This window comes from Meriones unguiculatus, chromosome 16 (genome assembly GCF_030254825.1).
Source record: "Meriones unguiculatus strain TT.TT164.6M chromosome 16, Bangor_MerUng_6.1, whole genome shotgun sequence".
Lineage (NCBI taxonomy): Eukaryota > Metazoa > Chordata > Mammalia > Rodentia > Muridae > Meriones > Meriones unguiculatus.
In genome coordinates, this window is record NC_083363.1 from 11,288,388 (window position 1) to 11,301,608 (window position 13,221).

The window sequence follows — 13,221 nt, forward strand, 5'->3', positions numbered from 1 at the left end:
AGGAGTAACAGGAAATGAGGCTAACGCACAATTAAAGAAAGACACACAATGAAAGAAAGAAAGGAAGAAGGAAAGAAAGAAAGAAAGAAAGAAAGAAAGAAGGAAAGAAAGAAAGAAAGGAAAAATGCTTTGTTATCACAAAGGGTTTGGTTTTTGGTTGGTTGGTTGGTTGGTTGGTTGGTTTTAAAAGGGTAAGTCCATGAAGGGGAAAAAGTCTTTCCCCAGATTCATGAAGAAAAGCAAGAGACTTTCTCAGAGGACACAGCCAGGTATGGACCTGATGTTCAGTAAAAGTTACTGACTAGGGAGAGTGGCTGCCTTGGAAGGAGTGTGAATTGGGATAAACTGAGAAGTGTGAAAACAGCTGTGTTAATAACCATTTTGGGGGGCTAGGGAAATGGCTCAGCCAATGAAGAACTTGCTCCACAAGCATGAGGACTTCAGCTCACCCCCCAGCACCCACGTCAAAGAGGGAGCACAAGCTGGGCAGTGGTGGCGCAGGCCTTCGATCCCAGAGCTCTGGAGGCAGGGGCGGGTGGGTCTCTGTAACTTCGAGGCCAGCCTGTTCTACATAGCAGCAAGTTCCAGGACAGTCAGAACTATAGAAAGAAACCCTGTCTTGATAAACCGAAAAAAAAAAAAAAAAAAAAAAAAAAGAGTGAGCACAGTGATACAGGCTTGGGGAAGCAGGGACAGGAGGATCAGGGGGCTCACTGGGTCCTCAGAACTGTGGCAGTTTATAATAAAGTTACTGTGTCTGCTCCTAAAAATAAAAACATTAAGGACAAATACAGATCCTTGGTAAGCGCTGTCCAGCTTAGGCTACTTAGTAAAACTCTGTCTCAAAACAGAGAGACAGAGAACGGAAAAGGAAAGGAAAAAGAAAACTACGTATCAGCAGACACGATCTCAGCAATGACCCTTCTGTCCAACAACGTATGAAACAGGGATATGGTAGCCCGTGACCTGGCTCAGTGATGCCTTATGCCACCCACTGCCTGATACTACGAGGCTGCTGTTTCTTTCTCTTTTTCTGACAGGCTGATCTTGATCTTGCTAGATGGTCAAAGATGATCTTGAATTCCTAACCCTCCTACCTCTATCTATTTCCTGAGCACGGATGTCACACTCATGCCTGCTGCTTTATGCTATAGCGGAGACTGAAACCATGGCCTCTGAGTGCTTGACAAGCACTCTGAGAACTGAGCTAATCCCCAGGCCTACAGACTTCCACTCAAATCCATCGTGTGTGTGTGTGTGTGTGTGTAATGTTTTTCTTTGCCACAACAAATTCTTTGCTCTGAGGAATTCAACCCTGCACCTCACAAATTCTGTATGAAGTCCTGACTGACTCTCAGTTCCTCAGGCTGTTGTGACTTTTAAGAAATTAGTAAACAGATCCTTTTTAAGAGACTAGTCCTCACCTTTCATCAAGGAAAGTTCTTTTTCCAACAGCCAGATAGACACCATTACAGAAAACCATAAACCAATCAAAATGCAGAGCTGTGAGGCTCAGTCCCAAATGATACATCTACAACACAATCCTGTATCTAAGGTTCAGGGAACACTGTAGAAGAAGGGGTAGAAAGATTCTAAGGGCCAGAGGATCAGGGACCTTGCTGTGAGATTGTCTCCTAGAAGCATCAAAAGCTACACCCATAAGGTCTTGCCAACATGGCGGCCTAACATGAGCTGGACACGCTAACATGGATGGGTGTAGCAGTTTGTCTGTATTTGGGAATACACACACACCCCAACTAAAGAAAATGAGACCATAAGTTTGAAGGGAGGAGAGGGAGGAGGAAAAAGATGTAATTATATTATAATCTCAAAAACTTTAATAAAATTAGTAAACTACAGGGTTCAGTGGTCTTACTTCCAAATGACGGATGCCTTTCTAAGAAAGAGAAGTTTGGACAACCATAGTCCCCAGGAAGGAAATACTACTGAAAGGCATTTAAGAGAGAGCCAGGCCCCAGAGGGAATTCTATCAGCACCTTATTCACATTAGCCTCCAGCTGTGAGGGAAAATACATTTTTGTTGTTTGGTCTACCCCAGCCTGGGGTATTTTGTTATGCAATAGCGTTAGCTGACTAATACCCTGAGCCACTTCAACACCGTGGGTGGGAGAGCCAGGGAAACAGGAAACCGCCATCACTAACAGGTGTCTTCCTAAAGAAAACACACCTGTAAGGTCCAACAGCTAGAGAGTTAAGGGTGAGAATGCTGCCCCAGGGAATTTTAGAGCCATACTTAAATTAAGTACACCAGACGCTGGACAAACAGTATAGGATTCCATTTACGTAAGATACCTAGGATAAGCAAATCCCCTGAGACAAAGGGTAGAATCCTGGCTGCCAAGAACTGGAGGTAAGGAGAATGGGAGTTACTTCCATGGCTATAGTTTCTGTTTAGAGAGCGAAACAGGTGAAAAGACAGGTAGCGGCTGTGTTTAGCAATGCCCTGGGTCAGTCACAAGCTCCCACCCCCCCAAAAAAGGACTACAGACTTGAGTGCTGGTGATGGCTACAGAGTGACTACCTAGCAGGCACAATGTCCTAACTTCTCAGAGACTGAAATCATGCATTTTGTTGTGAATATTTAACACCCAAAATAATAAAACACGTAACAATAACATACCCCGACTGACATTACTACATTTTTCGGAGGAAAACACTCCTCCTTGAAGCCGTTGTGTTCTGGCCAGGATGAAGTCCCAGGGTTTTATGATTAGTACACTCTTCACCCCGAGCCTTCGCACAAAAAACACCAGCCTTAGCCAGCGCTTGGAGCTGTTACTTAACAGTCTGGGTCACTTCCCAGACACCTACTGGCTCACTCTGAGCATGACCTCTCAGCCCACAGGAGGAAGCTGTGGCCTGGGTCTCCCAACACTGCTTGATTCACAGGCTTGGCAGACACCTGTCTACCTGGACTCCTGGTCCTGGTGGAGGCAGCAGTCCCCACTCCCACCCCAGGGCCTCCCTAGCCACAGGACTCTCAACCAACGAGGAGTCAGGGCTCCTAACACCAAAAGCAACAGATTAATGAAAAAAGAATCACACGGCAGGCTTGTTCCCCAGGACCACTTAACTCCCCAGCCCTCTCGGCTCCTTTAATGAAAAGTCTCAGGATTCTCCATTCTCTTCCCCAAACACCTCCGCCTGCCAGAGCCAGGGAGTGTTTGTAAAATGTTACACAGTACTTACAGAATGTTTACCTGCTGGATCACCCTCATCCACCTCTGTTCAGGGGAAGCCTGTCAATCCAGAGGCAGCCATGGGCTCTGGTCTTAAACAGGCCATGGCTGAGCCAACAGAAGGCCTGTGTGACTGATGGTCAGTTACCCCTCAGAGCTGCTCGTCACCTTCCAGTCAGCCACCCAGGAGAATGACGACACACAGGCACCAATATAAGAACCCAAAGGGCAAGCATCAACGCTCAACCTAAAGATTCTGACAACACACGGAGAGCCACGGAGCAAGGCAGGAACAGAGAGTCGGGTTAGAAGCAGCTTGGCAGGAGATGACAGGCTCAGCAAGAAAAGCCTGGCCTGGAACCCCAGAGAAAAAAGGAAAACAAACAAACAAACAAACAAGGGGACGTGGTGGTGCACACTGTTAATCCCAGCACTCAGGAGGCAGAGGCAGAATGGTCTTGACAGGACAGCCAGGGTTACACAGAGAAACCCTACATGGTGGGATACATCAGTAGTACCAGCTACTTGGAAGATGACTGCTTGAGCTCAAAAGTTGCCTGGGCAACAAGGTAAGACCTTTAATCAAATATATATATGATAGATGATAGACAGACTGAACGAATGAAAGAATGAATGAATGAATGAATAAATCAGGAGTTCAAGGCCAGCCTGGGCAACATAGTAAGACCTTAAGTCAAATATAAATAAACAGAAAGATAGGTAAACAACTGTGTCCATGCTGTAAGGTGCGTAAACATTCAAGAGAAATAATCCAGTCATAAAAACACAGCACCAGGGGAGGCAAAAGCAGGCAGATCTGGGTTGGAGGCCAGCCTGGTCTTCACTGCCAGTCAGAGAGGACTACACAGTGAGACCCTATGTCAAACTAAATGAGATTTCTGCTCTGGGCACATGCTTTTCCCTTGGCTCACTAGCCCACTTCCATTTTTGGCATTGCTTAACCTTTGATAAATGCTTTCTATTTCTACTTCTTTTTTTAAGATTAACTTTTTTTTTTTTTCTGAGATAAGCTCTCTTTATGTAACTCGTGTTGGCCAAAACCTCACAATCCTACTTCAGCTCCCCTAAATAGAAGGGTAAATTTTCTATTATGTGTAATTTTTTTTTAGTTTAAAAACAAATCTATAATCCCAGCACTTGAGGTAGATGGAAGAGGATCAGGAGTTTAAAGCCAGCCTAGGCTATAAAATGACACTCTGTTTCCAGACTGTACCCTCCCAAACACATACAAACTCCACAGTCACAGAAGGTGGACTGGGGACCCCAATCTTTTGTTCCCACTCTTGGACACTCCCCACGCCTTTGGCTGCTGGAGAACCTGCTAATACGCCCCAAAAGCTGTGAGGGTCCCCGGTCTCACTTTCCTCAAATACAGATCCCCTTAACGTGTAAGCTTCCAGACAGCAAAGACCATATCTTCTCTGTGGCCTAAACAGGACCAAGGGAAGGATTCTGTACAGAAAAGGATCCATGGCTGTCAGTGTTCACCCTCAAAGGTGTGAATGCACATGGACCCCAAACACATCCAGCTCTGGTTTTCATGTGGAGGCATCAAGGAAGGACAGAGCCTGGTACCAAGAGCCTGGAGCTCTGTATTCACACACCCCAGGAGCTCGGCTTTGATACTTCTCCGTTACATCCTTATCTGTTGATGGACAGCCCACCACCGGGTGACGGAAGAGCTCACTAGAGGTCCTGCATGAAGCACCCTGTCCTGGTGCCCGGCACAGAGCACTGTATGATGGTTCCAGCTCCTTCCCTTAAGTTACAAGCGTTGGGCTTCTGTGCCAGAATATTAGGGTGACCACCTTCCACCCCCATATATACACACACTGTAATTCTCCTTATTTTCCTTCTAGGCCAGTAGGCCCCAGAGCCATCTAATGAACACCAACAGGTAGTCCTGGCAGAGACAGGTGGTGGGGACCCTTTCCCCCCACCCCCCCGACAAGACAGAGAAGTTCAGCATGTTTTAAATGTCCTTCGGGCTACAACAGCTGGGTGTGTAAAGGCCCAAACGAACTGAACGCACACAGTGCACGACACTAAGAGAGGTCCCTAATATAAACTATGCGCTGTGGGTGATGATGATGTGTGTGTGTTGGCTTATGACCCCCTTTTAGAGGGGGATGTTGATAACAGGATGTTCGTTTGGAGGCACAGGGTATATGGGCAATTTACAGTTTTGCTGTAAACCTCCAAGTGCGCTGAAAAATTTAACTGTTTACAAAATGGTCCAAGAGACATGTAAACCTTGCTTAAGGGCACTCCAGTTTGTTATCTGATTGTTTACTGAGCTATTGGAGACTGGACCCAGAGTTTCACACCACCACTAACCACACCTCCGCCATTAACTCTTTTAGGTGATGCTGTTTGATCTTAATTATCAAAAGTGTCTAAGGACACTTTCCATGTTGGAACACGTTTTTTAATCCCAGCACTCGGGAGGAGGAGACAGATGGATCCTTGTGACTGAGAGACTAGCCTGGTCTACAAAGCCAGTTCCAGGGCAGCATAACAAGACCCCGGCTCAAAAGTTGGCTCAAAAATAAAAAGAAAGGAGAGAGAGAGAGAGAGAGAAGTCTGAGGGAGACAGGGGTGGCACATGCCCTTAAACCTGGCACCAGGGAGGCAGCAACTCACTGCAAACCAGAGGCCAGCACTGATCCACATAACAAGTTTTAGGCTGGACAGAGCTTCGCAGGGAGACCCTATCTCAAAGGAGCACAAGAGAGTGTTTTAGGAAAAAATACAAGAGAGGATGTGGGGCTTCAGGATGGTTGCAGAAAGAACCAGAAAGTTCTAAAGTACGAAATTAACTTTTAAGCCACTTCCTGAGAAACTAACCCACATCCCTCTCCAGCCGCACTTTTTCCTCATTCCTCCGTTTGCCTACTCTGACTTTCCATAGGTCTGATATGTGAAAGCAGGTATACTAGGCTAGGCTCAACTTCCTGGAAACTCAAGCGTTCCCTATCAGCGAGAGAATATCGGACTGTAGATCCCCACAGAAGCCTCTCATGCCGTTCTTTATTGGCAGTGTCCCCAATCACCACAGCACCAAACACCAGCTCACCGGAGTTCACCTCACAAACAGCTGCCTGGCCATGGCTGGTAGCCCGGTAATTACTGCGCAGTCTTGCAGACCTGGAAGGGGCTGTCTGATCTCCCCACAAAGCATGTGACTGCCATAGCTGCTCATCCCTCCACTAGAGACAAGGCATGCAGCTGAACCAGGGTGCAGGCAGGTGGGTCCGGCTACAGGCTTCGGGAACCCTGATGGGAGCTCAGCGGCCAGAGGTGGCCAAGCAGGACAGAATGCTGAGCAGAAGGAGGCAGCTTAACAGAGCCAAAAATAGCCTCACCTTTTCAAGAGGATGCTGACAGATAAGCACGTGCAGCTCCCATCAGCAGGGAACAATCAGTGAAGCAAAGGACCGGATCAGCCCAACAGAGGCAAAGGCTCCAAGAGATTCCTGACAGCTGTACACCTCCAAAGCCAGCACCCCTCCCGCCCTACTCCAACTGGAAATTCTTCCCGAATCTCAAAGTCAAAACCTAGTCCCATTACCCGGCATATCCAATGGAGCCTGTGCGAGCAAAGAAGTTACTGCTTCATCTTAGGGATGGAGTCTGACCATGGGTTTGGAGCCCCAAACACGAACCTGTTGAGTGTGGCTCATGGGGGGGGGGGGGGTAGAGCACACTGCAGGACCTGAAGAGAAGGTGAGGTCTGGAGACATACCCCAGTGGTGTAAGCATGCTTTGAACGTGTAAGGCACTGGGTTCGAAGCCCAGCCGCACAAAAAGGAAAAACAGAATGACAGAACAGAAATCCGTGGCGGATGGAGGAGTCTACGGGTGAGCAATGACGGGTGAAACCTATTCAAGCCAAACAGGATGCTGTGGGTTTAGTCCCACATAAAATCCTCAACCTACTGATTTTCGGTGGCCTCCTGAGTCAGAGCTCGCCTCACTTCCTTCTGTTTCCTCTCTTCACCTGCTCCCACTTGCTAACCAGCGGCTCTGACACAGCTAAGACCTTGAGGCAGCTTGCACATCCGGGGTTCCCCGACTCCAAGAGCAGAACAACCAGGTGGCGGGTTCTGGAGAAGCGGCACAGATCACACCGCGCTCAAAGGAGCCGATGATCCAGGAGGCGGGCAGGACTCTGAGCCTACTGTCCAGCAGGGAGAGGGCGCACGGCCACCTCTCTCCTAAAACTTCCGCCAAACCCACCGGCTCTAGACCTGTGACCAAGAGCGCAAGCCTCCAGCCCGTTCCCTTTCTTCCCCCCACCCCCACCCCATTTGCCTTCAGGAGGAAGGGGGTGGAGTTAGCTCAGGCGCAGGGCCAAAGGGACACAAAAGCACTTGGAAAACCACGCCAAAAAGTACCAGTTTCCCCCATGCCAATCCACCTAACGAGTCCGGAACAGGTCCACGGACGTCCACACACGCACTCACCTGCTTCCCCCTGGAAGGTGCCGTCCCCATCACTGGGCCAGATCTGCCCGGTCTTGCGGACACCTACGATGGTGGCCTCAGACACCACCACCTGGCACTGGCGGTGGCGCTTCTGGCACTGGGGCGTCGGGGGGCTGCTGCTGTCGAAGGACTGCTGCGAATTCTGCGAGGGGGAGCGGCTCTTGTCCCGGAACATGCGGTAGGTGGTGGGGCTAGGCGAGACGCGGCTGGACTGGCCGGAGGAAAAGTCCTCCTCGCTGGAGGTGAGGTTCTCGTTGGAGCTGCAGTCCGGGGTGTAGCCCCCTCCGCTGTCCTCGAAGCTCCGGGGGGAGTAGGACCTGCGCGGCCAGGTGAGGCGCTTCTCCTGCTCGGAGGTGCTCTGGCTTCGCAGCAGCGGGCCCTTGCCCTCCCCCTCCCCCATCATACCCCCGACGTAGATGCTCTGGTAGGGCTGGTACTCCAGGGGCGGCCAGGGGGGCCTGCCGCCGCCCCCGTTGGCGTGGATCAGGTTGTCCTTCAGGAAGCGGGGGTTCAGCTCGGCATCCTCGTAGTCGCCGTCGAGGCCGCAGCCGCTCTCCGAGGAGCGCCCGCGGTACTGGGGTCTGGGGGCGTCCGCCAGGCCCGGCGAGGCGCCCTGCTGGGACTTCTTGCGCTCCATCTGCATGGCCTGGCTGCCCAGGGCGCTGATCCGGTCGGACACCTCCTTGTCGTTGACCTTCACCAGGCCGCGCTCGTGGTGGAACTCGACGTTCACGTAGAAGGGCTTCTCGGCGTCGGCCGAGGCGGGCTGCGCAGGCCCCCTGCGGATCTTCTCGAAGTTGGACCTGAGCGCCGCCACGCTGGTGGGAGGCCCCCGCTCGTCCCGCTCCGCCGGGGCGGCAGCCGCGGGCCTGCGCGCCGACGCCGCCGGCCGCGCCTTGGCCGGGGACCCCTCTCCGTCGGGCCGCGCCTCGGCCTCGTCGGCGGGCGCCGGGTCCGCGCCGTCGGCGGGGGCCGCGGGCTGCGGGGGGCGCGCGGCGGCGGCGGCGGGGGACGCCCCGTCCGGGGGCTGCGCGGCGCGGCGGAAGCCCCAGCGCTGGCGGTCGTAGCTCTTCTTCTCCTTGGCCAGCAGCGTCTGCAGGTAGATCATGCGGAAACGCTCCTGGTTCACCTCCCGCTCCAGCCGCCGGATGGAGGCCTTGCAGCGCTCCAGCTCCTGCTCGATGTCGCCCACCGAGCGCAGCTCCATGCGCGGCGGCTCCGAGTCCGGGAACTGCGCCCTCCACGCCTCGGCGAAGCCCACCGAGTCCACCATGGCGCGGCCGGCTTCACCTGCGCCGCGGGGGCCGCGAGCCCGAGCCCCGGGTCCCTAGAGGCGGCGGCAGCGAGCCGATCCCAGCGGGCCCGGCCCGGGGCGCCCCGCGGCTTCCATGCCCGCCCCCCGCGGCGGCGGTGGCGGCGACGAACAATGCCCGCCCCCCGGGGGCCGCAGGTGAGGCTCGGCGGCGGGGGGCGCGCGCGCGCGGGGGGGGGGGGGAGGAGGGCGCGGGGCCGCGCGTGCGCGCCGCTATTGTGTGCGGGGCGGCTGGGGACCGTCCTCCGCAGAGCCGGGGCTGCAGCGAGCGCGGGCCTGCGCCGCTCCGCGCGCCCCTCGCCTCCCGTTCCCGCGCCGCCCCGCCGCCCCGCAGCCCTCCCCGGCAGGCGCTGCTGCGATCGGCCCGGCCAGCCTTCGCCGCACTCCCGCCCCGGCCCGCACTCAGCGCTGCAGGAAGGGGCGGGCCGGGGGGCGGGGCCGCCGAGCGGCTGACGGGGGCGGGGGCCGGGCTCCGCCTCTTAAAGGCGCCGCACCGCGGGCGGAGCGCCGGGTCCCGGAGACTGACCCGGTCCGCGGCTAGCCGGTCCCGTCCCACTCTGCGCGGACTCCGGGGCGCTCCAGGCCTGGTGACTCCGAGCGATCTCTTCCACCGCGGTGGCCCTAGCTGGTTCACACCTGGAACAGAAATATCTCCTTCCTCTTTTCTGTCAAGCCCGGGTACCCAGCGGGGCCCAAGCTACTAAGAAATCAACCCAGTGATTCAGCTGAGGCCAGGCTGGGTCACCCAGGCCAGCCAGCCTCCGGGGTTGGAGATGTGAGGTGGGTGATGAAGCGTTTACAGTGGCCACTCGGTTGTCGCCGGACTCCTTACATTGAGTGATAAATAGATGCTCGTTCAACGCATCTCCTCCCTTCCCGAGTCCTGACTTCTGACCCCCGTGGGGCCAGGGTAGTATTTTCAGCGTCTCTGTCTTTCTCTGAAGAGACCGCACACCTCTTTCTTAGCCACGGAGGAGTGGAAGCCAGGAAACCTTTAATGATTCCCGAGGAATCTTAGGGATCGGGAGGCACGCTGCTTTGACACTGAGTACAAAGTGAAATCCAGGCCAGCCTGCTGGGGGAGCTGAAAGGAGAGGGGACGGGACGTAGCAGCTGAAGGACCGCCTGAGTTCTGACCACTCTTCCCTCCCCGTGCCTCAGTTTCCTGAGCATCGAGGGAAACAAAAACAAAAAACCAACCCAGCACGCCTGCTGTTGTTTCCACGGTCGTAAACAGGCTTTTCTGCAGACACCGGGACCAGCAGGCGGATGAGCAGGGTCTCCCTGACTTAGACCGCGTGGTCTCAGCGACTCTCTGTCCCTCCCTGGAGCTCTCTCGTCCTCACGTGCAGCGTTTTGTACGCACGGGTGTGGGACGTGGTGCGTGTTGGCGGTGGCGGTTCTGGCGAGCCTTCGGAGGCAGGCTCGGAACTCCGGGCGCCGTGCAGCTCGCTGCTGCCCTCTGCAGACCGCCGTGATCTCCTGTCCCCTCCTGCCCTGCCTACCTCACCGTCTCTTGCCAGGCAGGCAGCAAACAACTGCTGAAAAGAAACAGTTTTGCTGGTGCCCTGACTTTGGGGCCAGTGAGGGGGGAGGGAAAGGCATGCATTCTAGAACGTAGTGAACGATGTTTTTCTTCCTCGGTAGACTCACTTTTGAAGTGAATGTTAAGCCTGCTCCTCCGCTGGGGGTCATGGCTCGACGGTAGAGGTCCTGTTTGGCAAGGCAAGCCCATGGATCATTACCCAACACTACAAGAAAGAAAAAGGGAGGAGGAGGGGGGAGGGAAGGGAGAAAGAGAAGGAGAAAGAACGGGGGGGGGGGGGAAGCCATGACCTTACCAGGTCACAATCAATACTAGCTGCCGCCTGTAATGATCTGATGGACTCATTCAATAAGTGGGCCAGGCAAGAGGAGAACAGCTCAGGCCCCTGGAACCCTATTTCCTGGCCAGCGGAGTAAAGAATCTTCCAAAGACAATATTCTTTTTTCCCTTGTTGATTGAGCCCTTCAGTAGGCTCATTAGGGTCCATAGTGTGGCAGCTCTCTGGTTCACAGACCCCAATTCAGCTCCACTTTAAACATTTTTGCAGGGTTTTTGGTGGGTGGGGTGCTGGGAGCTTGAACTCAGGACCTTCTACATGCTAGGCAACCTCTCTTCCCCAGAGCCACACTCCCTCCCCCTACACTTTAAGTGGATTTTGTTTACTCAGCCACTCATTTACTTTGAGAGCCCACACTTCTGGACTCAAGTGATCCACTTCTTGCTTCAGCCTCCTGAGCAGCTGGGACTATGTTTATGCACCATTATGTTAGCTTTTAGTATTTTACAGATAAATAAATTTGCTTTTAAAACCCAGAAACTTGTTTATTGGGGTTTGCAAAGTCTGTTCTCTCGGCATAGCAAATTGCTTGTCCAGTACAAGGACACATCCACAAAGTGACTTTCTTCTTCCATCAGAGAGTCTTTTCTGGCCCCAAGAATACTCTTCATCCTCAGGACCTCCCCAAAGGAGCGTTAACACAAAGTTTCTGGTCCTTTTCTGCACAGAGCATCTCTCCCTCTCCCACACCCCACCCCATAGAGCTTTCTCCTCATCTGTCCTTCTCTAGGAGGACAGAGTAAGGAGAGACAGAGGGTCCATACGCACCTACAATCTGTCTGTGTTCCCACTAGATCCTAACTCTGCAAGCATTTGGGTTGTTAATAAGTAGTGGTCAAATTGAGATGTATGTGTGGCTGAGAAGCCCAGCCCAGGAGGTGTGTGTGTGTGTGTGTGTGTGTGTAAGAGAGAGACAGACAGAGAGAAGGCAGACAGAGTTGAGTCAGCAGAGAATGAGGCAAAAGTTGGGGGAAGGCTAGCCCGGACAGGTGACAGCTGGGCAGTAAGCTAGGGCTACATCCAGGGCAGACAGATAGCAAGAAAGAGGCTTTAGGAAGGTAGCTATTTGAGGAACAGATAAGTTATGAGATGAGGTCAATGTGGGAAGCAGGGGGTGAGGTCATAGGTTGGCCAGCACCTTCTAGATGCTTAAGAGAGTTAGGTTTCATTTTAAAGGCGAGTAAAGCCACCAAACAGGTCTCGGCCTGCATGGCCCGGAAGTTCCCACCACAATACATGTCCTATTATCTGTGTGCCTGTAGCCTTCTCCATGTGAATCCCCGGCACTAAGATGTGACGTCAGTACGTCAAAGAACAATGTTCTGTTGAACTTTAATGAATTTATGTTTAAGTACTCCCAGCACCACAGTCCTGCTAGGTCAGTCCATGCAGTAGGCAGAGGGCAACCTGCTTGATAGTTTTGGGTGTGAGGGTTGTGGATGGTGTGATGGTAAGAGTGGATATGTAGCAATCATGCAGAAGTTGCCGACCTAGACTAGTTTGGGAGCAAGGTGACCAGAAGAGAGGGTTAGCTTGCAAGGCCATTCTTGGAGTGGAGCTCAGAGGCCTTGCAAAATGGTTTAGGTATGGAGAACTAGGGAGAAGGACCAGTCACGGGTTCAAAGAAAGATACTGACTGCCCATCTGTGGTACCAAATAGGTATGTATGTACCACCGTGCCTGGTTCATTTGGTGCTAGGGATTAAACACAGGCAGGCAGGCAGGCCGAGTTCAGTGGGAGACAGCTTGCTAGCATCTACAAGGCCCTAGAGCCATGGTTCTCAACCTATGCGTTGCAACCTCTTTGAGTCAACTTGTAACGAAAATACATCCTGCATAGCAGATGTTTACAATTCATACCAGTAGCAAATTTATAGTTATGAAGTAGCAATGAAAATAATGTTATGATGGGGGGGGGTCAATTACAACATGAAGAACTGTCTTAAAAGGTCACGTCATTAGAAGGGTCGAGAACCACTGTCTTAGAGTGAACTTCCAGTACAACGGAGAAAAAAAGAGAAGTTGGATCTTTTTTTGCTTTTTCTCTACCCAGTCTTCGTTCCTATCTCCATGCCTGCTGGAGGCTGGGGGGAAGCCTGTCTTTTAAGTGGGATGTCACTGTGTCCTCCATCTGTTATCCATCATGTCATCTGTCATCTTGAGGGAAAGAGAGACAACAGCATCAGTTCCCTAGCTCTGTTTGCTCATGCTGCGCTCAACAGTGCTTAGCTGGAGATGCTCCTCCACGCTGACAAAGCCCTGGCCTACAGTAGGCAGCGGGGATCTCGGTAGGGGAGCCTTGCCAAGTAGGCAGTGGG

At 52.9% G+C, this 13,221-nt stretch overlaps 2 protein-coding genes across 2 annotated transcripts in view; one reads left to right on the forward strand and one right to left on the reverse strand.

Moving 5' to 3' along the window:
• Positions 1-9,123, reverse strand: part of Bcr (BCR activator of RhoGEF and GTPase) — a 110,943-nt gene extending 101,820 nt beyond the window's left edge. Inside the window, exon 1 of the mRNA XM_021646061.2 lies at positions 7,688-9,123. Within this exon, the coding sequence (XP_021501736.1) occupies positions 7,688-8,981 (1,294 nt within the window). The 5' untranslated portion in view covers positions 8,982-9,123. The remainder of the gene's footprint in view (positions 1-7,687) is intronic.
• Rsph14 (radial spoke head 14 homolog) overlaps positions 9,097-13,221 on the forward strand; it is a 98,722-nt gene continuing 94,597 nt past the window's right edge. Inside the window, exon 1 of the mRNA XM_060369365.1 lies at positions 9,097-9,158. Coding sequence (XP_060225348.1) covers positions 9,097-9,158 — 62 coding nt within the window. The remainder of the gene's footprint in view (positions 9,159-13,221) is intronic.